Genomic DNA, 25,079 nt, shown 5'->3' with positions numbered 1-25,079 from the left:
GAAAGATGGGAAGCAAAAGCTGACAAAAGGGGTTCTGTGTCAGAATACCCAAAGATTGATTGTCCTGTCCTGTTTTACCAAGTCTTGTGCATAAAATCATAGATGTCTTCAAAATTAAAAGAGGCTCAGAATCAGAGTCTGCTCCATTCATTAAAAGTAGTTGTAACTTTGTAAATAGCACACATGGTCATTTTATAAAAATAAAGAAAGCAAGAGAAGAAAACACAAGCACCTAGAGATAACAACAGTTAAAGATACTGCTGGCTATCCTGTTTTTCTTTCAGTTAAGATATTGCTGGCTATCCTGTTTTCCTTAACTACATTGTGTGTATGTATATATGTGCTTTTTTTTAATGCAAAAAAAATTTTTTTTTTATTTTGTAGATGGAGGCCTTGTATACCTGAGGTCTGGCACACTTGCTCAAGATCATGAATAAAATGACTTTTACCTATTATGCCAACACTCTCTCCTACCACCTCCTAAAAGAAATAAATCATCAGCATCTTGGATAAGTTAGTGCCTTGTTAGCACAGGTGTTCAATCAATTAATACATGCTGGCATGAATGAGGCCAACTGGGCTGTCCTGTTTATCTCAGTCAGGCTCTGTCCAAGTCAGCTTCATCATAAAAGCTGCTAATTGTCAAGCAATAGAAAAGATCAATAAAGGAGATGGGTTTTGAAAAGACTTTTTAAAAATAAAAAACTGTTAGCCAGACTCATTGGGGAGGACCAAATAAATAAAATCAGAAATCAAAGAGAAATTAAAACTGATACCAAAGAATAATAAGATTACTACAAACAGCTATGTGCCAGCAAATCAGACAACGTAGAAGAAATGGATAAATTCCTAGAAACATTCTATCTCCCAAGACTGAACCAGGAAGAAACAGAAAAATGAAAAGACCAATTACTAGTAACCAGTAATCAAAAAACACCCAGAAAACCAAAGTCCAAGACCAAATAACTTTACAGGTAAACTCTACCAAACATTTAGAAGAGTTAGTTATCTATTCTTCTCAAACTATTCCAAACAACTGAGAGGAAAGAATGCTTCTAAACTCATTCTACAAGGCCAGCATTCCCCTGATACTAAAAGCAGACTACTGCTACTGCTAAGTCACTTCAGTCGTGTCCAACTCTGTGCGACCCCGCAGACGGCCTCCCACCAGGCTCCCCCGTCTCTGGGATTCTCCAGGCAAGAATACTGGAGTGGGCTGCCATTTCCTTCTCCAATGCATGAAAGTGAAAAGTGAAAGAGAAGTCGCTCAGTCCTGTCCGACCCTTAGCGACCCCATGGACTGCAGCCTTCCAGGCTCCTCCGTCCATGGGATTTTCCAGGCAAGAGTACTGGAGTGGGGTGCCATTGCCTTCTCCGAAAACCAGACTAAGACATTAAAAGAATTACAAGCCAATATCCCTGACACATATAGATGCAAAAATCCTCACGAAAAAACTAGCAAATTGAATTCAACAATACATTAAAAAAGGATCACACACCATGATCAAGCTGGATTTATCCCAAGCATGCAAGGATGATTTAACATCCAGAAATCAATCAACATGATATATGACATGAACAAAAATGAAGGATTAAAATCATATGATCATCCCAGTAATATCAGGAATAAGACAAGGATGCCCATTCTCCCCACTTTTATTCAATATAATATTACAGATGACATGATACTATATAAAAACCCTAAAGACTCCACCAAGAAAACTTTAGAATTAATATGTGAATTCAGTATAGTTGCATGATACAATAGAAGTATACAAAAATCTACAGTGTTTCTCTATGCTAATAATGATGTATCAGAAATTAAGAAAAAACTCCACTTATAATTACATCAAAAGAATAAAATACTGAAGAATAAATTTAACCAAGAAGGTGAAAGATCTGTACTCTAAAAAGTATGACAGTGATGAGAGAAATTAAAGATGACACCAATAAGTGGAAAGACAGTCCATGCTCAGAGATTAGAAGAATTAAAATTGTTGAAGTGTCCATACTAGCCAAAAAGCTTACCTATTCATGGCAATCTCTACCAAAATATTCATGGCATTTTCCACTGAACTAGAACATATAATCTTAAAAATCTGTATGGACTCACAAAAGATCCCAGTTGGCCAAAGTAATCTGGAAAAAGAAAGCTGGTGATATCACACTCCCTGGTTTTAAACTAAATTACAAAGCTACAGTAATCAAAACAGTATGTTACTGGAACAAAAGCAGATGCATAGCTCAACAGAACAGAATAGAGAGCTCAGAAATAAACCCACATTTATATGGTCAATTAGTCTACAACAAAAGTGGCAAGAATATACAATGGGGGAAAGACAGTCTCGTCAATGAATGATGCTAGGAAAACTGGACAGCTACATGCAAAAGAATAAAACTAGACCACTTTCATAGACCATATACAAATACAAAACAACAAACAAAAAAATACCTCAAAATGGATTAAAGACTTAAATGTAAGACCTGAAACCATAAAACTCCTAGAAGAAAACATAGGCAGTAAAGCTTTTTGGCATCAGTCTTAGCAATATTTTTTAAGTAAGGGTAACAGAAACAAACAAATGGGACTACATCAAAATAAAAAGCTTTTTAATAACAAACAAAACTATTAACAAATTGATGGCAACCTACTAAATAGCAAAAGATATTTGCAAATGTTATGTCTGAAAAGAGATTAATATCAAAATATATAGAGTACTCATACAACTCATTATCAAAAACCAAAAAATCTGATTAAAATATGGGCAAAAAAACAGAATAGACATTTTGCCAAAGAAGATATATAGATATCCAACAGGCACATGGGAAGATAGTCAACATCACTAATCATCACAGAAATGCAAATCAAAACCACAATGATATATAGCACCTCACATGTATGAGAATGGCTATTATCAAAAAGACAAAACCTAAGTGTCGGTGAGGATGGAGAGAAAAGGGAGCCTTTGTGTACTGTTGGAGGGAATGTAAATTGGTACAACCACTATGGAAAACGGTATGACGGTTTCTCAAAAAAGACAGAACTGCCATGTGATCCAGCAGTTCTGTTTCTGAGTATTTATCTGGTGACAACAAAAACAGTAATTTGAAAAGATATATGCACATCAATGTTCACTGCAGCATTATCTACAATAGACAAGATACGGAAGTAACCTAAGTGTCCAATGATGCATGAATGGATAAAGAAGGTGTGATACACAAACACTGAAATTTTACTCAACGTAAAAAAAATAATGAAATTTTTCCATTTGTGACAACATGGATTGACCTAGAGGGTATTATGCTAAGTGAAGTAAGTCAGACAGAGAAGGACAAATACTTTTGATTTCACTGACATTCAGAATCTAAAAAACAAAACAAACAAACAAACAACAAAATAGAGACATGCATAAAAACAGAACAAACCAGTGGTCACCAGAGGGGAGGAGTAGGGGTGGGAGGCAAAACAGGTGAAGGGAATTAAAGAGTACATAATTCTAGTAGTAAAATAAATTAAGTCACGAGGACATAATGTACAGTATAGGTAATACAGTCAAGAACATTATAGTAACTTTTGGTGACAGATGGTAAATTGACTTAGTGTGGTGATCATTTAGTAATATATAAAAATAGTAAACCACTATGTTATACACATGGAACCAATACGGTATTTTTAAGTCAATTATACTTCAGTAAACCTATGGTTTTGCCCATGTTCTCTTCCTCTTTAACCATCTGGTATGGCCAGGGAGATGGACTGTGTGAGACATGCAACAATGCTGGGAGAAAAGCTTGTCCATGTGGCATGCAAAGCAGTTTAGGTGGTAATTCAAGTAAGAAGGAAAGTGTGGCTCTTAAAGCAGCAAAATGTTAAGGTTATCTTTCAATAGTGGGAAAAAGAAAATCTGACTAGCCTGCTAGACTAAGAGGCAGGTTTGAAATGGGAAACCCCCATTTGCTTGGTGACCTAAGGAAATGTGTTCAAGTGTGTCTAGTTCTGGGACATGGTTAACCAAGCTCACACCTTCACTCCTTCAACCACCCCTGAAGGTGATTCTGGGCCCAGGGTGTGTATGAAGACATGCTCTGAAGGGAGACCACAGGCTCCTGTCAAGAGCTAGCTCATGAAAAACAGAATCAAGCATTCTGGGGAACTGAGCCGTGCAACCAGGCATTAGAGAAATATCTGAAAGCAATGTGTGTTTTTTTTCTATCCCACCAGCTACAAAACAATGTATAATAAAGTTATCCAGGCATTTATAAGAAATGTGTTTCAGCAAACACAACTCTTGTGACTACCTAATATTTTCACTGGCCTGGCAACCTTTGAATGATAGCCTCCAATTTTTCCTTAGACTACCCTCTCCCATGACATGCGGTTCTAACAAGAATGTTAGCTGAGTACCCGGCTACCGCCTCACCACAGAAGTTGAGTGTGTTACACAAGGGAGGTCACTGCACTCTCTTTATTAGAAACATTAACCTGTAGTGGAACCATAAGAAGAAAAGGTGGTCAGAGGTGAGACATTCAAAAAGTAGTGCTCCAGGGCCAGCATGAGTTCCCTGGACATTTTCTACCCTTTAGTTCATTCATTATTCGACAAATACACAAAGCTTCACTGCAAGCAGTGTGGTGACAGACAAATTTTCAACCTCAAACTGTTTACACTTCAGTGCAAAGAAAACAACAATAAATAAGTCAAACACATACTATATTAGACGGGGATACATGCTATGGAAGAAAAAATCAGCAGTGGTCATGGGTAGGGAGCACTGGAGCTGCAGGCTGCAATTCTAGAGCAAGACCTCACTGTAGAGAGAGAGGAGCGAGAGTGGGCAGAGCAGTTTTAAGGGTTAAAGTCTTGCGGTACAGAAAACGAGACTGAAAACGAGCCGCCAAGGAGACAGAGGGGAAAACTATTGGAGCCAAACCCTTCTAGATGCAACTGCGGATCAGCTCTTCTGCCCCAGTGATGGAACTACCTTTAGGGAGGAGCGCCAAGCGTTCCTCTAGCACACAATGGAGGGAAAGTAGAAACATGGGCACAGGTGTCATGGACTGTAGACATTCTCCTGTCGTACCTATTCTGTCAATGAAACAGGAAGCAAGATCTGAGAGAATCACCTAGAGAAGAGTAAAACGGCGCAGGGACATGGAGTAGGATGCAAGGCATGTAACTGCCCTTGAGGTTGTGTTCCAACAGCTGATAGCTCAACTCTGTTTTCGGTTACTCCCAGAGGACTGCCAGTAAATTCCCTTGTTTTTAAAAACTAGCGACAGTTGACTTTTGTTGTTTACAGGCAAAGATCTAATACACCAGTTCTTCCTTGAGGCCTTAAGGTTACCCCAATTTCTCACTGAAAGTCTGACTTTAATGAAACTGATTCTGTTCTATCAGACTATGCATCTCCAGGTATATAAGAGTCGCTTGCCATGGACCAACCAGCCAAATATGATGGGTTCCTCTACCACTTACTGAAAGAACCGAGACATATCGATTTATACTTATGATACCTAACTGGTAGCACTAAACCAGCATGCTAAACTGCTGAAAGAACAGCATTTCAATCCATGGGAGAAAGCAGGAAGGATTGATACCGAAATTCAAATTGCCTTAATGTTTCTTCAGACCCTCTTTTGAGTTAAACAGTCAAAGTGTCTACCAAGACGGAATGAAGACAAACATATATACAACTGTCCTTAGAGCTCAGATTAATACTTCATTACAGATTTTACAGACTCAGGGAAGGAAACCCACATGAAGACTGCATAGAGGGGGAAACTGGAGGCAGAGAGAACCATTCTCACACTGGATGAGACTTTAATCTGGGAATGGCATCTGAGAGGCAGTCACGCTAAGAAAGAAGATAAGTCAGACTCTCCCACAAAGAGAAACATTTCGAAGATCACAAAGAAGACTGGGAATTTCCAGACCGTGCAGACTAAGATGAGTCCTCATAATATAACGTGTTGTTCCCCCTCCAGGAAATTAAGAGTTATTAAACTGTAGCAAAGACAGCTGCTTCTGAGATGAAATCAGCCTTGCAACAGCAAGAGGCAAGAGTACTGGAGTGGGTTGCCATTTCCTTCTCCAGGGATTCTTCCCTACCCAGGGATCGAACCCAGGTCTCCTGCATTGTAGACAGACCCTTTACCATCTGAGCCACCAGGGAAGTCCAGATGAGAAAACTTGGTCATAAATCAGTGAAGACATTCACACAAGGTTTCAGAAGAGATGGGTAAAACTAGGTAGTCTGGCTCCAGAATGTTCTCTCTTCACCACTGTGCTCAAGCACCTTAGACGAACTACAGTTACCCCAGAGTCTGCCAGTTGCCTCACTGCAGCTGCCCTGTTTGAGCCACAACAGTCAGGAGTTCGTTGAAAAACCAGTCAGTGTAAGAAAATAAGTATCAGAGATAATGTTCACTGTGCAATGCAAAGAGGATGCGGTGAGAGAGGGCTTCAGTGCACAAAACAGTGCCAGTGAATCAGTCACTGACGCTGAGCCAAAGAGAGACCTTTAATGAAACCAACCCCTGGGGCCAACACGTAAGAAAGCTGGCTCATAAGAGCGGAGATACATGAAAGAGAGATTAAAAAGACAAAGAAAAAAGATCAACGAAACTAAGAGCTGGCTTTTAAAAAGGTAAATAGAAAAGACAAACCTTTAACTAGACTCATCAAGAGAAAGAGAGAGGGGACTCAAAATTAGAAAAGGAAGGAAGAGAGAAAGAAAGAAGAAGGAAGGATGGGAAGAAATCTGGCTCTGGTAAGGGCTGACAAAAAAGAAACAAAGTTGTGTTCACGCTTGATGATACTCTCACTTCTGTAAGATCCTGAAATAATAGGGGGCAGCCACTGAGAGGAAGACAGCATCCTCTCCTTTGCTCCTCCCTGAATTTGAAAAGGAACTCCATAGGTGACTCCAGGGGTTCAGAAGAGAAAGCATCAGAGGTGTATCAAAAACCATGAAAGTCTCTGAGAAAATTAACCCAAACAGAAGTTGAACAAATCAAAACAAACAAGAGAACTAAATCAAAGAAGCTCTAAGACTACTGAGCATTAACAGCTTGAAGCCAAGCATTTCCCCTTTCAGAATGGGTATTTCTTATGATGTGAAAGATTCAGTTCCTTGAATTCAGAAATTTTGTTGATATTTTTTTTTAAAGCAAAACATCTGAACTTGTATCTTTCCTTCTCTAACCCTGAAGGCTGGAAGGTCACAAAAGAAATTCCTGGGTTGAAAGTAAGTGACGTCTGGCAAGTAGGCTGAGTAAGGCTTGAGTTCTGACGTCACCTGCATTTCCATTAATTTAAAGTGCTAAAGTGCTAATGCCTATTTGCTTCAAAATATGTGCTTGTCCTCTTTGTAGTGGCTCTTTAAATAGATTTTCCTTTGGCTCCACCAAAAATAGCTAGAGAAGGTCCTTTGAGAATTCCATTCTTAGTCTTAAAAAAATGCACTCTCTTCCCTGCCCCATACACATAAACAGGCCTGGAAGCAGTATCTCCTACTTCTTCCAGGGACCTCCAATCTATCAAAAACAATAAATCTTTCAGGATTAAAACAGAACTGGTCAGGGAAACAATTTTGCCAGCCCATTTCTGCTTGTTCATTATGGGATCACCAAATATCAAGGTCCTCTTTTGGGATGAGCAGATAGGCCAATGGCTGAACATCCAAGTGTCTGCCCAGGGTCAGGCAGGTAGGGGGCAGGAAAGAAATAGGCCAGGCACAATAGGGACTATTGTTGTTATTATTCGGCTGCTAAGTTCTGTCTAACTCTTTGATTGCAAAGTTGCAACTCTTTGCAATCAAAGAGTTGGACACAGCCGGAACTATAGCATGCCAGGCTCCTCTGTCCTCCACTCTCTCTCAGGGTTTATTCAAATTCATGTCCGTTGGGTCAGGGATGCTATTTAACCATCTCATCCTCTGCCACCAGCTTCTCCTTTTGCCTTCAATCTTTGAACTAGGCAAACTGAAGAAGGCATGCCCAAGGGATAGGGTGTAGCTCTCACTCAGTTCCAGCCAATTGCTCACAAGAAGATCTCAAGTTTTCCAAGTAAAATGACCCCTGTTAAAAATGCTGGAAACCTGTCCAAATTTTAAAAACAGCAATGTGTGGGACAACAATACCAAATAGAGCACATGTGTGGGCTGCTCTGGCTGAAGGCCCTTGTTTGCAACTTCTAGGTAAGACACAAAGATAAAGGAAGACAGATTTCCTGTCCCCTGACAGCTTATGACCTAGTAGGAGTGAGAAGCTGCACACCCTGTAAACTGTCCCCCAGGGTGAATGTGATACACATTAAAAGAGGAATAAGCAGAGGCTATGGGAGTTCAGGACAGCACGAGGGTACTTGAGGCAGAAACGATTCCTATAGGCAGCAGCGTGGGAGCTGAGGCTAAAGAAAAAGGGAGACTCAGGCTGGCAGAAGCTGGGGAGGGACCTTTCCTAACACAGGGTGGGGAAGGAGAAGGTTGAGCTACCCAACAAATACTCATGCATGTTCACTGTGCACCAGGCAGTAGAGATGCAATGTGATCACAAGCGATGAAGATAAGGCTGCAAAGTCTGAAAGTCCCAGTCCAGAGAAGGCCTTGGGAGGCCATATCCAGAGTTCTGTCTTAAGAGCAGGGGGAAAGCTGCCTTTGAAATCTTTTTTAAGCAGGGGAATCACATGTTGGGATCTGCAGTGTTCCAAGTTTCCCCAGCCACAGAGCATGCATTCTGTGGCCTGGCAGGGAGCCAGAGCTCCACCAGCCAGAGCAAGCTGGGAAGCAGTCTAGGGAAGAGATGACGACAGCTTGACCTAGGCTGGCAGTAATGGACACGAAGGAAACTGGATGAATTCATAAGATGGTGAGGGGTTAAAATCACCGGAACGATCTGTTCGGGATAGCAGTCAGTGAGGCAGAAGCCAAACAGGCCTGGAGAATGTGGCCAGTGTGGCTCTGTGGGGTTCTCAGGCCACATCACCCGTGGCCCAGCAGCCTGGCAACTCTGCGCCAGCAGCAGTGGGTATCTAGTGGTTACTAGAGAGAAGAAGGTTCTGAAGCCAGGGTGTATGTCTGAGGAAAGGCTGCCAGAGAAGCTCACAGGAGCTTTTCATCTTAGAAAGCCATCATCTCAAAAGTACTGTTTCCTTTTAAATGTGCTTTATAAAATTCCACGCCTATTTTGTTTGGACTAGCCTTGATGGCAAGGAAATGGAAAGCACTGCTCATGTGTTCAACAGCTCTTCAAGAAGCTAAATCTTCTAGATTTGGGGTGAAAGAAGAAGGAATAGCAGAGTATCTGTAAGATATATGCTAACGTCAAGTATCCACTTCTTTACATTTTAACCTTGAGAACTTCAGAAATACTAGTTAACTACCAGGGTCCAACCTCCTTGGTGCTAAGGCCTAACAATGATTTTCTTTATAACCACAGGCATCTTTGCCAGTGGCTGCGACTGGCGCACTAAGCATGGCTGAGAGGAGCTACCCCACATCCGAGGTCAGGGGCAGAAGCCGGGAGGACTCCATGCCCGAAGGGCGGCAGCCAAGAGGAGTTACCCCACATCCAAGGTCAGGGGCAGCGGCTGAGAGTGCCAGGCTGCAATGGTGCAGGAACGTCCGAGAGGAGCTACCCCGCATCCGAGGTCAGGAGCGGTGGCTGGGAGGAGCCACCCCGTGCCTGAGGCCAGGGGCGGCGGCCGGGAGGAGCAATCCCACATCCAAGGAGCGGTGGCTGCGCGGGTGCAGGAGGGCCTAGAGGAGCTATCTCACGTTGAAGGTCAGGAAGGGCGGTGGTGAGGAGATACCCTTCCTCCAAGGTAAGGAGCACTGGCTGCACTTTGCTGGAGCAGCCATGAAGAGATACCCCACGCCCAAGGTAAGAGAAACCGAAGTAAGATGGTAGGTGTTGCAAGAGGGCATCAGAGGGCAGACACACTGAAACCATACTCACAGAAAACTAGTCGATCTAATCACACTAGGACCACAGCCTTGTCTAACTCAATGAAACTAAGCCATGCCCACGGGGCTACCCAAGACAGGCGGGTCATGGTGGAGAGGTCTGACAGAATGTGGTCTACTGGAAAAGGGAATGGCAAACCACTTCAGTATTCTTGCCTTGAGAACCCCATGAACAGTATGAAAAGGCAAAATGATAGGATACTGAAAGAGGAACTCCCCAGGTCAGTAGGTGGCCAACACGCTACTAGAGATCAGTGGAGAAATAACTCCAGAAAGAATGAAAGGATGGAGCCAAAGCAAAAACAATACCCAGCTGTGGATGTGACTGGTGATAGAAGCAAGGTCCGATGTTGTAAAGAGCAATATTGCATAGGAACCTGGAATGTCAGGTACATGAATCAAGGGAAATTGGAAGTGGTCAAACAAGAGATGGAAGAATGAATGTCGACATTCTAGGAATCAGCGAGCTAAAATGGACTGTTGAGTGAATTTAATTCAGATGACCATTATATCTACTACTGTGGGCAGGAATCCCTCAGAAGAAATGGAGTAGCCATCGTGGTCAACAAAAGAGCCCGAAATGCAGTACCTGGATGCAATCTCAAAAACGACAGAATGACCTCTGTTCCTTTGCAAGGCAAACCATTCAACATCATGGTAATCCAAGTCTATGCCCCAACCAGTAACGCTGAATAAGCTGAAGTTGAACAGTTCTATGAAGACCTACAAGACCTTTTAGAACTAACACCCAAAAAAGATGTCCTTTTCATTATAGGGGACTGGAATGCAAAAGTAGGAAGTCAAGAAACACCCGGAGTAACAGGCAAATTTGGTCTTGGAATGCAGAATGAAGCAGGGCAAAGACTAATAGAGTTTTGCCAAGAAAATGCACTGGTTATAGCAAACACCCTCTTCCAACACAAGAGAAGACTCTACACATGGGCATCACCGGATGGTCAACACTGAAATCAGATTGATTATATTCTTTGCAGCCAAAGATGGAGAAGCTCTATACAGTCAACAAAAACCAGACCAGGAGCTGACTGTGGCTAAGATCATGAACTCCTTATTGCCAAATTCAGACTTAAATTGAAGAAAGTAGGGAAAACCGCTAGACCATTCAGGTATGACCTAAATAAAATCCCTTATGATTATACAGCAGAAGTGAGAAATAGATTTAAGGGCCTAGATCTGACAGCTAGAGTGACTGATGAACTATGGAATGAGGTTCGTGACATTATACAGGAGAAAGGGATCAAGACCATCCCCATGGAAAAGAAATGCAAAAAAGCAAAATGGCTGTCTGGGGAGGCCTTACAAATAGCTGTGAAAAGAAGAGAGGCAAAAAGCAAAGGAGAAAAGGAGAGATATAAGCATCTGAATGCAGAGTTCCAAAGAATAGAGTTTCCAAAGAAAGCCTTCTTCAGCGATCAACGCAAAGGAATAGAGGAAAAGAACAGAATGGGAAAGACTAGAGATCTCTTCAAGAAAATTAGAGATACCAAGGGAACATTTCATGCAAAGCTGGGCTCGATAAAGGACAGAAATGGTATGGACCTAACAGAAGCAGAAGATATTAAGAAGAGGTGGCAAGAATACACAGAAGAACTATAGAAAAAAGATCTTGAAGACCCAGATAATCATGATGGTGTGATCACTCATCTAGAGCCAGACATCCTGAAATGTAGAGTCAAATGGGCCTTAGAAACTATCACTATGAACAAAGCTAGTGGAGGTGATGGAATTCCAGTTGAGCTATTTCAAATCCTAAAAGATGATGCTGTGAAAGTGCTGCACTCAATATGCCAGCAAATTTGGAAAACTCAGCAGTGGCCACAGGACTGGAAAAGGTCAGTTTTCATTCCAATCTCAAAGAAAGGCAATGCCAAAGAATGCTCAAACTACCACACAATTGTACTCATCTCACATGCTAGTAAAGTAATGCTCCAAATTCTCCAAGCCAGGCTTAAGCAATACGTGAACCGTGAACTTCCTGATGTTCAAGCTGGTTTTAGAAAAGGCAGAGGAACCAGAGATCAAATTGCCAACATCCATTGGATCATGGAAAAAGCAAGAGAGTTCCAGAAAAACATTTATTTCTGCTTTATTGACTAGGCCAAAGCCTTTGACTGTGTGGATCACGATAAACTGTGGAAAATTCTGAAGGAGATGGGAATACCAGACCACCTGACTTGCCTCTTGAGAAGTCTGTATGCAGGTCAGGAAGCAACAGTTAGAACTGGACATGGAACAACAGACTGGTTCCAAATAGGAAAAGGAGTACGTCAAGGCTGTATGTTGTCACCCTGCTTATTTAACTTATATGCAGAGTACATCATGAGAAATGCTGGACTGGAAGAAACACAAGCTGGAATCAAGATTGCCAGGAGAAATATCAATAACCTCAGATATGCAGATGACACCACCCTTATGGCAGAAAGTGAAGAGGAACTCAAAAGCCTCTTGATGAAAGTGAAAGAGGAGAGCGAAAAAGTTGGCTTAAAGCTCAACATTCGGAAAACGAAGATCATGGCATCCAGTCCCATCACTTCATGGCAAATAGATGGGGAAACAGTGGCTGACTTTATTTTTGGGGGCTCCAAAATCACTGCAGATGGTGACTGCAGCCATGAAATTAAAAGACGCTTACTCCTTGGAAGAAAAGTTATGACCAACCTAGATAGCATATTCAAAAGCAGAGACATTACTTTGCCGACTAAGGTCCGTCTAGTGAAGGCTATGGTTTTTCCTGTGGTCATGTATGGATGTGAGAGTTGGACTGTGAAGAAGGCTGAGCACTGAAGAATTGATGCTTTTGAACTGTGGTGTTGGAGAAGACTCTTGAGAGTCCCTTGGACTGCAAGGAGATCCAACCAGTCCATTCTGAAGGAGATCAGCCCTGGGATTTCTTTCGAAGGAATGATGCTAAAGCTGAAACTCCAGTACTTTGGCCACCTCATGCGAAGAGCTGACTTATTGGAAAAGACTCTGATGCTGGGAGGGATTGGGGGCAGGAGGAGAAGGGGACAACCGAGGATGAGATGGCTGGATGGCATCACTGACTTGATGGACGTGAATCTGAATGAACTCAGGGAGTTGGTGATGGACAGGGAGGCCTGGTGTGCTGTGATTCATGGGGTGGCAAAGAGTTGGACACGACTGAGCGACTAAACTGAACTGAACCGACTGATCTTTACAGAAACCCAACTCACTCTGCATGTAGATTAAGGAAATGTAAATAAATCCGTGATAACTTGCAGGGATGCCTGGAGGTACTCACACTAGATGGTCAACCCTTGATAACTTGTGGCAATGGAGTCTACATATTTTGACAAAGTTTCACTTGTATGCGAAGCATCTGCCCCACAATATTCCATGCATTCAACCATATTGCATTATGCATATAAATAGTGCATATTTAGTAAAAAAAAAATTCATATATACATGAACCCACACAGTTTAAACCCATGTCGTTCAGAGGTCAACTGCAATGCCTTTCTGCCCCTGGACAACCACTCATACTCATATGCAGAAATGCAATGTAACATCTTAATGATCTTGAGAGCGGCTAGCTAACACAGTGAAGTTGGCTGTGACCAGGGCCATGGAAATAATACAAGCACTTCATGAGCCAAGAAATTAACCAACCCTCTGGACTTATTTTGTGTAATGAGACAATAGATTCCCTTGTATTGCATAAGCCACTGTAAACTGGATTTTCTGTTTCTTGCAGCCCAAAGCATCTCAAATGATATAGTACTTCTTTGGAAAAGCAAGAAAAGGGTTCCCTGAAAACACCCTAGGAACGAAGGAATAGTTGCTTCAAAAAAGAAAAGAGACTAAGATTTATGTCTCAGTAAGTGTTTTGGGAAAACCAGCTGTGAAAAGGTATTGTTAATAGCCACTCTGGATGTAAGGAGAGCGCTCTAGAATCCTCCCATGCAGCATAAATACTGTAATAAAGTTCCAGTGAGCCACTGTGAATGGTATGTGTGGGGATATTCAACATACTTGGAATCATAATAATATGTAAACATCAGGGAATGACCATGAAATTAGTCTTTATTACTCATCAAATCTTATTTCCTTCTACATTTATAAGATTGGGGATTTTTTTTTTTTTTTTTTTTGCCCCCTTCCTACCTGATGAAAACAGAGACTCACATGATTGGAAGGGGAAGTCAGGAAACCAGGCTTAAAGAGGTTAAAAGATTTCCACAAGGTGCAACAGCCAGTTGGGGGCGATTTTCTTTATTATTAAAAATTCTTTGTGCATGACTTTAGAACAAAATCATTTGCTGAACACCCAGTTTAGTGAAAGGAGAATTGTAGAGACACAGGAAATCAAAATTGAATTTTTTTTGTAATTACATTATGTAAGTAAAATCTACTTTTTGAACTTGTTGCTTTGAGTTTCTTCTTCTTTATTTCTAATAGCCTCTTAAATTCTAATCCATTCCTCCCAAAATCATTTATCCCTCCTAGAAAACTGCTTCATATGGCCATTCTCGAGCCCAGTGATTCTCAAAAGATTGCATCTGGTTTACCTGGGAAGTAAATCAGAAATGCAGATTCCCAGGCAGAGTCCAATTTAAAAGACTAAGGGTGGGGCCCAGCACTGTCCATGTAAACAAGCTCCCCAGGTGAGTGTAACTGTGCTTTGAAGCACATGACTCCAGACTGTATGCTTTATTCCACGTTCCAAATAGAAAACATCTAATTTTTACAGTAGATTTAAGCTGGAACAACAAAAATATGTGCAGAGCTGCCTATAATTTTTAGGTTCCCTCTGAGGTCTGAAACTGACCCAAGAGGTCTGTGATTTGGATGAACCCTGGCAATCATTTGCATGGAGGTTTGGAGTTTCTTTTCCTCCTTCCAAGACCTCCCCGCCCCCCCCCACCCCTTCGCCAATGCATTTCTAGTCGGGATTAAATACAAAATGTCTTAACTCTTCCTCTACAGCTAAAGGAAATCAATTTTTTAAAGTGTTTCAAGAGTGCTTTAAAAAGTACACAAAATATCTTCCCTTTGAACCAGACGCCTGGGACATACAGGGCAAACAGAGTAGGTAATGAGAGAAGTAAGCACCAGGTTTTCCAGCAGAACCAACCCCGAAACTAAAACTTAGAAAGGAAGCTGACTGTTTAAGTAGTGGACCAGAGGAACAATAGCTCAGGCATATCCTCGGATAAGTTTGAACCTGAGAAAACAGGAATGAAACAGACAAACCTCTTGTCCCAAGTTAACTTCCCCTTCTTGTTATATTTTAAAACAGGACAGTGTCGTAAGTGAGAAGAGAGAATTTATGTGGAATCTTAGACCTCCTCTGGGTGCCAAAAGATTTCTTCAAACCTAAATAAATACTCCTTACTGGATTCAGCATGCATGCAGGCTAAGTCGCTTCAGTCGTATCCAACATTTTGCGACCTATGGACTATAGCCCACTATGCTCCTCTGTCCATGGGAATCTCCAGGTAAGAACACCAGAGGGGGCTGCCATGCCCTTCTCCAGGGTATCTTCCCAGCCCAGGGATCAAACCCATATCTCTTATGTCTCCTGCACTGGCAGGCAGATGAGTAGCACCATCTACTCTTCTCCACAAGAGATTGTAAATCTAGAGCTGCCAGAGACCAAGAACATAGCACACTGAGAACAGGAGTCTGTGTGTCCTACCACCAGCTCTAACCAACTCCCACTTACAACCATGAGGGCAGGTCTATATGTAGATTTCTTAATGATTATATGACAAAGAACTGCCATAGAACCTCACAGGACCAAAAAAATCATTGTTAAGTATCAAAGATAATACAAAGTGCTCCAGAAATGCTATAAAATAACTAACTAACTCCAGCAACAAAATTGGTTTAAATTTGTTAGAAGGCAGAAAGTCAAGGTTACAACTTGAACACACAAATTCCAGCTGTACTTCTCCTTGGCTTAGGGACAAAGACTGAACTTCATGGGGTGGGAAGAGAAGAGGGTGGAACCAGAGGGACAAAGTGAAGCATCCACCAGAGATGAATAACCTCAATGATTCAATACCCACCTTGAGGGTTTCAGATTTTTTTAATTTCTATTTATTTTTCTTTAAGGATCTCTAACAATCCTCAGGGCATTTTAAAACTGGGAAGATTCAGTTCTGGCTCCTCTGGATCACCACTGACTCTTGGTCTCTCAGTCCAACTAAACTCTCATCACAACTGCACAGCCTGAAATGCCTAACTTCTTTCAGCTGCTTCCTATCCTTTCTCCAGCTGCTCCCAGCAGGTATGGAGGCCTTTTAACACTCAGTGGCCATAAAGCCGTCACAAACAAGCAACACCACACATACTTGGCCAGAGGGTGTACCTAGAACTTTCTCTGTTCTGGTGCAGGCCATTCAAGTGTATGCTGCTGCTGCTGCTGCTAAGTCGCTTCAGTAGTGTCTGACTCTGTGCGACCCCATAGACAACAGCCCACCAGGCTCCGCCGTCCCTGGGATTCTCCAGGCAAGAATACTAACATCTAAACCAGCTTTTCTGTTTCGCAAATGCCTGACTGGGTTATGTGGAACAGGCACCACACTGTCATCTCAGAGAATCTGGAACTACTTTTTTTTTTTTTTTTACTTTATTTTACTTTACAATACTGTATTGGTTTTGCCGTACATTGACATGAATCCACCACGGGTGTACATGCGATCCCAAACATGAACCCCCCCCTCCCACCTCCCTCCCCATAACATTCCTCTGGGTCATCCCCGTGCACCGGCCCCGAGCATGCTGTATCCTGCATCGGACATAGACTGGTGATTCGATTCTTACATGATGGTATACATGTTTCAATGCCATTCTCCCAATTCATCCCACCCTCTCCCTCTCCCTCTGAGTCCAAAAGTCCGTTATACACATCTGTGTCTTTTTGGCTGTCTTGCATACAGGGTCATCATTGCCATCGTTCTAAATTCCATATATATGTGTTAGTATACTCTATTGGTGTTTTCCTTTCTGGCTTGCTTCACTCTGTATAATCGGCTCCAGTTTCATCCATCTCAACAGAACTGATTCAAATGTATTCTTTTTAACGGCTGAGTAATACTCCATTGTGTATATGTACCACAGCTTTCTTATCCATTCATCTGCTGATGGACATCTAGGTTGTTTCCATGTCCTGGCTATTATAAACAGTGCTGCGATGAACATTGGGGCACATGTGTCTCTTTCAATTCTGGTTTCCTCGGTGTGTATGCCCAGCAGTGGGACTGCTGGGTCATATGGCAGTTCTATTTGCAATTTTTAAAGGAATCTCCACACTGTTTTCCATAGCGGCTGTACTAGTTTGTATTGCCACCAACAGTGTAGGAGGGTTCCCTTTTCTCCACACCCTCCCCAGCATTTATTGCTTGCAGATTTTTGGATCGCAGACATTCTGACTGGTGTGAAGTGGTACCTCATTGTGGTTTTGATTTGCATTTCTCTAATAATAAGTGATGTTGAGAATCTTCTCATGTGTTTGTTAGCCATCCGTATGTCTTCTTTGGAGAAATGTCTATTTAGTTCTTCGGCCCATTTTTTGATTGGGTCGTTTATTTTTCTGGAATTGAGCTGCATAAGTTGCTTGTATATTTTTGAGATTAGTTGTTTGTCAGTTGTTTCATTTGCTATTATTTTCTCCCATTCAGAAGGCTGTCTTTTCACCTTGCTTATATTTTCCTTTGTTGTGCAGAAGCTTTTAATTTTAATTAGATCCCATTTGTTTATTTTTGCTTTTATTTCCAGAATTCTGGGAGGTGGATCATAGAGGATCCTGCTGTGATTTATGTTGGAGAGTGTTTTGCCTATGTTCTCCTCTAGGAGTTTTATAGTTTCTGGTCTTACATTTAGATCTTTAACCCATTTTGAGTTTATTTTCGTGTGCGGTGTTAGAAAGTGATCTAGTTTCATTCTTTTACAAGTGGTTGACCAGTTTTCCCAGCACCACTTGTTAAAGAGATTGTCTTTACTCCATTGTATATTCTTGCCTCCTTTGTCAAAGATAAGGTGTCCATATGTGTGTGGATTTATCTCTGGGCTTTTTATTTTGTTCCACTGATCTATATTTCTGTCTTTATGCCAGTACCATACTGTCTTGATGACTGTGGCTTTGTAGTACAGCCTGAAGTCAGGCAAGTTGATTCCTCCAGTTTCATTCTTCTTTCTCAAAATTGCTTTGGCTATTCGAGGTTTTTTGTATTTCCATACAAATCTTGAAATTATTTGTTCTAGTTCTGTGAAAAATATCGCTGGTAGCTTGATAGGGATTGCATTGAATTTGTAAATTGCTTTGGGTAGTATACTCATTTTCACTATATTGATTCTTCCGATCCATGAACATGGTATATTTCTCCATCTATTAGTGTCCTCTTTGATTTCTTTCATCAGTGTTTTATAGTTTTCTATATATAGGTCTTTAGTTTCTTTAGGTAGATATATTCCTAAGTATTTTATTCTTTTCGTTGCAATGGTGAATGGAATTGTTTCCTTAATTTCTTTTTCTACTTTCTCATTATTAGTGTATAGGAATGCAAGGGATTTCTGTGTAAAGCCCAGTTCTCATTATTTTCAACACACTATCAAGATTCTTTGACATCGGGATGGGGGGGGGGGCATTCCCCTGTTCTTGGATATGCTTAATTGTTTTTGAACATACAAGTTTGACGTGGTATGGCAAGAAAAAAAATGTGACTCAAAATAGAATACAGCAACCCTTGACTCTGGCTGATTGCTTCTTAGCAGCATGCAAACCACTCTATGTTTATTCATCATTAACATCTGAATAAATTTTATGGTAACATCTATACTCTCTCTTCAAAATCAAGTGCTCAGTAGAAATATAGAGCTTCCTGGTAGCTCAGCTGGTAAAGAATCCACCTGCAATGCAGGAGACCCCAGTTCAATTTCTGGGTCAGGAAGATCAGCTGGAGAAGGGATAGGCTACCCACTCCAGTATTCTTAGGTTTTCCTGGTGGCTCAGCTGGAAAAGAATCCACCTGCAGTGAGAATGTCCTGGGTCCAATCCCTGGGTTGGGAAGATCCCCTGAAAAAAGGAACGGCTACCCACTCCAGTATCTGGCCTAGAGAATTCCATGGACTATACAGTCCATGGGGTTGCAAAGAGTCAGACATGACTGGTTGTTTTTCAGGTTCCATTTTCACTAGTAGAAATATGAAAACAAGCCATCATAATCTCCCTCAGCAAAGTATTTACCCAAAAGACATGACTTAATGGCAGAACAATGCAGGCATAAGGGCTGGATTTACAATGTATCAGTTCCACAGAATGTCAAATTTATCAATTCAGGTTAACTGTTATAGTCTGTCTTTTCTTAGACTGAAGTCTCCAATCAAGAACATCCATCAAAGTTAAGAGAAAGTTGGAACACACACATATGCAGTGGCTGATACAATAAGGGGTATCAGCAAGGCCAATCCCAAACAGGTCAAGCAACAGTAAACACACAAGAATTTCAAATGGTTCCAAGACTATAAGCATTCCTAGCAGGAAAATCAAGTCCCCACTGACTTCCTCAGAAGGCAAATGGGCATTTGCCAATTCCTCTATTTTTTATACTACTTCAAGGGTTTTAACACATGTAACTTTTAAATTCAATGACATTATAGAGAAGGGGGAGACTACTACCCATATTTTTGACAGATGAAGAAACTAAGGAATTGAGAGGTCAGTGGCTTGTCCAGGGCTAGTTAAGTGGCTTGTTAAGAACAGAATCAACTTTAGAATTCAGGCCTCTTTATTTCGAATCCAAGTTCTCTAAACTTGTAACATATTCCTGTTTGCCCTCAATCATCACAAGAACATGTAACTCCTGAAAAGTCTGCTTTGTGATCTAGTAACATGGAGGACACACTTCTTGACTTCGATCATCACAAGAGCACAAAGTGTCCTGCAAAACTGTGCCCAATGGCCTGGCCGTATGGGAGCCTCCTCAGCCTACCCTGCAAAGCCTACTGCTGAGACCAACTGGAGTTAACATTTCACACATTTCTTTCCTATGCCTTCAGCATCCCTGATGCAACAGTGAGAAAGGGAAACATAAGCAGAACCAAAATCAGTTTTTGTGCTAAGATAAGAAATTTCCAGGGCTGAAGAGACCAGCAATCAGTCTTAAACCTACTTTGCCAAGTGGTTCATGAGCAGCTGTAACATCTGCCTGTTTTTCTCTGGGAGCCGATGAACAAGGCTGTGGATTTCAGAGACCCGAGACTCCTGGTTCTCCAGCTCTGCAAAGGAAGGAGAGAGGTAACACTGGATCAGAGTTACAATTAAATCAGTTTGCAAGACAAAAATCAGAGGAAAATAAAGGTGGGGCACAAGAGAGGGAAGATTTCTCACAGAGAAGACCCTGTTCTGTGTACTCATGACTAGACTGACTGGATCTAGAAGTGCTTTTTTTTTTTTTCAATTTTTATTTTTACTTTATTTTACTTTACAATACTGTATTGGTTTTGCCATACATTGACATGAATCCACCACGGGTGTACATAGAAGTGCTTTTAATAATGCTTTCCATGACAAAGTTCATGAAAAAATAAGACTGTCCAAAAAATCAAGCCAAGACGGTGACGTACGGTAAGGAAATGGAACCTCCTCACTCAGGAGTGGGAATAAATTTGAGAGTGGCTGGCTCCCTAGAGTGGGAACTTTGTTTCAAGGAAGGAAGGAACTTGATGCACTCATTAAGTGATGAACAAATTGTACGTGAACAACACTGCCAGGGTCTCAAATATCAAAATAACGTCTCAAGACTACATCAAAGACATCAAAGGAAATGTCCAGTTATTTCCAATCACATGAAACAACCAGCTAGGGAGAAGAAAGAAATGGCAGATAAAATAAGGAAATGTTTCTGCCAACCTGTAACCTAAATCATGATCTGTCACATTTAATGGCTGCACTTGGGTACGTGGCGTCATGTCTCTGGGAAACAGATCGATGGCACTCACCACACCTATTTATAGCTCTGAGGTGAGTTTTAATTAAAGAATGGTTGCTATGGGTTTGGAATTTCTCTGAGAAAGAAATCACATAAATACCATCTTTACTTTCAGCTTTCTCCCAGGTCTTTCTCCTGTTTTATGGGGGCCACTCTGCATGGATAAGGCCACCAGGACACGAGGTATTCTTTAATGAGGCCAGTAGCAGCTACCAGTGTAAACAAACTCAGATGGCTTAACGGAAGCAGGGAAAAGCACATACTATGGACATAACAGCACGGTGGGGATTTGTGCCAGATTTAAATCTGATAGAGAATCTTACTTCCCCGTACAGGAGGCCTGCCCCACGTAGAAAGATTCCAGTATGCTTAGGGTAGCTTGCACCTAATCCCTATGTATTTTAATACCAGTAATATAACGCCCAGGCTTGCATGATATAGCTGAAGACTGACCAGAAGCTGTAAATACCAGCCATGATGGAAAAGAGGACCGAGAAGTTATATAAACCATGATGGAAAAGAGGACTGAGAAGTTATATAAACGGTGTTGGATTCAGGGAAACATCCCGTGCTCAATTTAGGTAATGGGCAAAGTCTGAGTCATTCCGAAAAATGTTACCTCCAGGGCCGGAAAAGGCCCCAGGAGTTAGAACTCCAATAATCAAAACTAGAAAGTCAAATTTGCTTTTTTCACCTCATCCCTTCCCTGTACCACTACCCTCCAGCTCACTTCTGAAGCTTCTCCCCTCTACTGTAAATTCAGTATGCTCACAAGGTCCTTAGCAAAACCCGACTTGGTTTTGCTTTCATTCTGTGACAGTCTTATGAGTGTGAATATGGGTAGTTTACACACAGCATACAAGGAGTTAGGTAATACTTATTTGGGGATACTTTTCTTTGAAATAGAGAAATCTATTCCCTTTCCCTTAAAACTGTTGCAAATAAAAAACTTACTTGCTGCTTTAATGAAACTTCTTTGAAACTGGTACATCATGAGTGGTCCTGGAAGCATTCTGGAATAAAAGGATATACACTAGTCAGTTTAACAAAAGCAATCCTATTCTCACTACCCAGCAGCCTCCAGATGGAAGACTGTGTTACATTTCTCAAAGACAAAGATCATGGGCAAACAAGAGCAACTCAGTTTAGTTCAACTTAGTTTCCCCTTTGAAAGGGTCCTGAGATTTCACCTGAAATGTTCATTCTTTCTCCTTTTTTAAGGGAATAGACAAAACTTACATTTCAGTCACAAACCAGCAAAGTGCTAATGTAGAAGTCTAGCACAACTGAGAGATTTCCTTTTCAGTCAATGACTCACCCACAACAAGAGCATTTTAAGATGTGCCTGAAATACAGGCACTAACCCAACTTTTGCAATCATCAGTCTTAAACTCTTGTCTTCCTGGCAGCTTGTTATTAATCACTTCATCTGGAAACACTATGAGAGACTTTTGTAGGTGTTTTTATAGCAAATTCCCTATGGAGTATTGCTCCAGTATGCCAACCGTTAATATTAGGCATGACATAATCAAATTTTACCTGCTATCATAAAAAATATATATATTTTATACATAGTGTCTATTAGCTAATCAATATCAAGATGCACAGATAAGTACTAAATATAAACCTCTAGCATCTAGGGTTTATATAATCTACTATGGTAGTATTTGGTGTATGAATATGTTTAACTGGAAATTTGAGTATTTTTACTGATAGTCCAAACAATAAGCTTCTCAACAGATTATCTATGGTCCTTGGTTCAGATTTCATTTTATTCTCACTGGATCCCCTGATTCAACTTAGTCATCACTTACATGACATCTTACTCTTGATACCAAGAGCCTTCCAGCAATTCCCCAACAGCCAATAAAACCGGCATCACCAATTCCTTTTCTGTGGCTTTCGAACCAAGTAAATCTTAACAGACTTGTAGAAATGCTGATGTAATTCCCGATTATAGTTCTCCTCTTTGTTTACGACTAGACCCCCACTTTCCTGCTCAAGAGGGACCACAGTGGAGAACTACAGCGTCCCTATGCTTCACATCTAGCATGGCTTTCAGTCCACTTGGAAACTGAGATGTGAGCAGCTAGTCAATCACCCACTCCCTTAATAACCAAGGGAAGGGTAGGAGGCAGCAGGAGTAACACATGTATTATTATAAGAAAAGCAGTCTTCTCGCCAACAAAGTCATATTTTCCAATCTAAGCAGAAGGAGTTAAAAAGGAGTACCATTAAAGTTCTCATTTTTAAGGAGCAACATTAGCAATACACTATCTATGCAAGGTGCAGAACTCTCAGAATACATAGGGTATGTAATCACGCATTCTCAACACAATGGGATACGTGATTCCTTGTTTTCTTAGCTGATTACCCAAGCATTACAGGAAATACCATATTTGAGGTTCTGTTAAAGGCTGATCACCAGAGAGCTTCTCAAAAAGAGCAAAGCTTCCTAAATCACTCATGGCACCATTGCACAATGGCAATCCATCAACTCTGGATGATTTATAATTGGTTTGACCAGCTCAGCTAATTGCACCCACACATAAGCTGTTTCCACATCTCAAACTCCCACCCATCAGTCCTCTGGAGGCTGAAAATAAAACTGCTTGCTTCTTGATTGCATGATAACAAGCTGGCACCATGCCCTGCAAATGGAAAGTCCCTACCTTAGGTAGGTCTTCAAAGCACTAGTGATGGTCTTTATCTCCCACTCGGCACAGATATCCATTTCTGTTTCAGAAGCTGTTTTGGGGTCTAAAGAGAAGAAAAGACAATGGGTAAAACAGAGCAGAAAATATAGCTAAAAAACAACCATACATAAAAGCATTCAACCTCCCTACTAAACAAGGAAATCCAAAGTAAAAACAAAAATGACAGCTAGTTTTTCCTGATGGAATTAGAAAACTTTAAAAATCCAAATATCTACTGCTGGCAAAAATGCAGTGAAACTGATCCTCTCAGAAACTGCTGGACGCAGATGAATTAATGCAAGAGATGTGAGAAGAAATTTGGCAATATATATCAAGCCCTAAAAATGTTTATACACTTTGAAACAGTAATCCCACTTCTCACAACCCACCCTCAGGAAATAAGACAAGACGTGAGAAAGTTACATACACTCAAAATGCCCACCCTACACTACTATTGATAATACCACAATACATTTTAAAAGAACAACCTAAACAGCCAATGATAGAATGATTAAATTAATTCTGGTCTATTCCTGATGGAATAACATGCCACCTTTACATGAAAATGATAACTACATTGCAGAATGGAAAATGCCTGAATTATCATGCAATGTCAAGCAAAAAAAAAAAAAAAAGATTTAAAGTTTTGTGAGAAACTCAAATGAATGAAAGCTGAAAGGAAATATTCTAAAAAGAAAAGTGTGGTTGGAGAATGGCAGAATTGTGTTTTTAATTTTTTTTAAAACTATGACTTGATTCCATTACTTATATATTTTAAATTGCCCTAAACCAAGATGTGCAAAAAACAACCACCATAATTATATCAACTCCTGATCATTTCTTCATTTCCTCTGTGTATACTTCCAAACAAATGTGTGTATTTCAGATGAATGTATACTGTAAAAGAAGAGATAATTCTTGTAGTCTTTCTGAGCAGCACACAGGCAGGCAAGAGGAGAGGCAGAGGTTGGGAAACACGAACTGTTTCAGAAACCGGCAGAAACCTGGATTCTCGCTGGCAAGAAGTCAGAAGCAGAGTCTCTCAGTGCACTGAATGGACAATCCAGCTTCTAGCGATTTGCCTCCCACCTCCCATTGCCATTTCTTTCTGCACAGCGTTCAGTTCATTTTCAGCTGGGCTGCTACCCTTTTCTTACACCTACTCCCCATGCTCAGGTGAGGCCCCACTCTTCCAGGTTGGGGCGGGGGGGAGGATGAGATGTTTCTGAACCCAGGAACTGGTTCAGGGATGGTCCAAGACCTAAGCCAGGTCAGTCAGCATGAAGTCCAGGACTTCTCTAGGAAAGAAGAAAAAGCACTCGCTGTGCACCTGGGGGTGTGGGGGGGGTGGTGTGTGAGTGGGGCTATACTGCTGCCCTGAATGCCACCACGTGGAACCTCAGAGTATAGTCTGACAGACAAAGCCACGGGGAGAGGCTGAGAG

The 25,079-nt window shown here is 41.3% G+C and overlaps 1 protein-coding gene across 2 annotated transcripts in view; it reads right to left on the bottom strand.

Moving 5' to 3' along the window:
* Positions 1 to 25,079, bottom strand: part of ARHGAP26 (Rho GTPase activating protein 26) — a 475,905-nt gene that overhangs the window by 146,015 nt on the left and 304,811 nt on the right. For both annotated transcript variants that reach the window (XM_052642542.1, XM_052642543.1), the window contains exons 15-17: positions 23,612 to 23,699; positions 21,894 to 21,952; positions 20,121 to 20,226 (exon numbers count right to left, since the gene is read on the bottom strand). In XM_052642542.1, coding sequence (XP_052498502.1) covers positions 20,121 to 20,226; positions 21,894 to 21,952; positions 23,612 to 23,699 — 253 coding nt within the window. The remainder of the gene's footprint in view (positions 1 to 20,120; positions 20,227 to 21,893; positions 21,953 to 23,611; positions 23,700 to 25,079) is intronic.

This window comes from Budorcas taxicolor, chromosome 7 (assembly GCF_023091745.1).
Source record: "Budorcas taxicolor isolate Tak-1 chromosome 7, Takin1.1, whole genome shotgun sequence".
Taxonomy (NCBI): domain Eukaryota; kingdom Metazoa; phylum Chordata; class Mammalia; order Artiodactyla; family Bovidae; genus Budorcas; species Budorcas taxicolor.
Note: the sequence above shows the minus strand (reverse complement) of the source record. Positions and strands in the feature narration are given on the sequence as shown.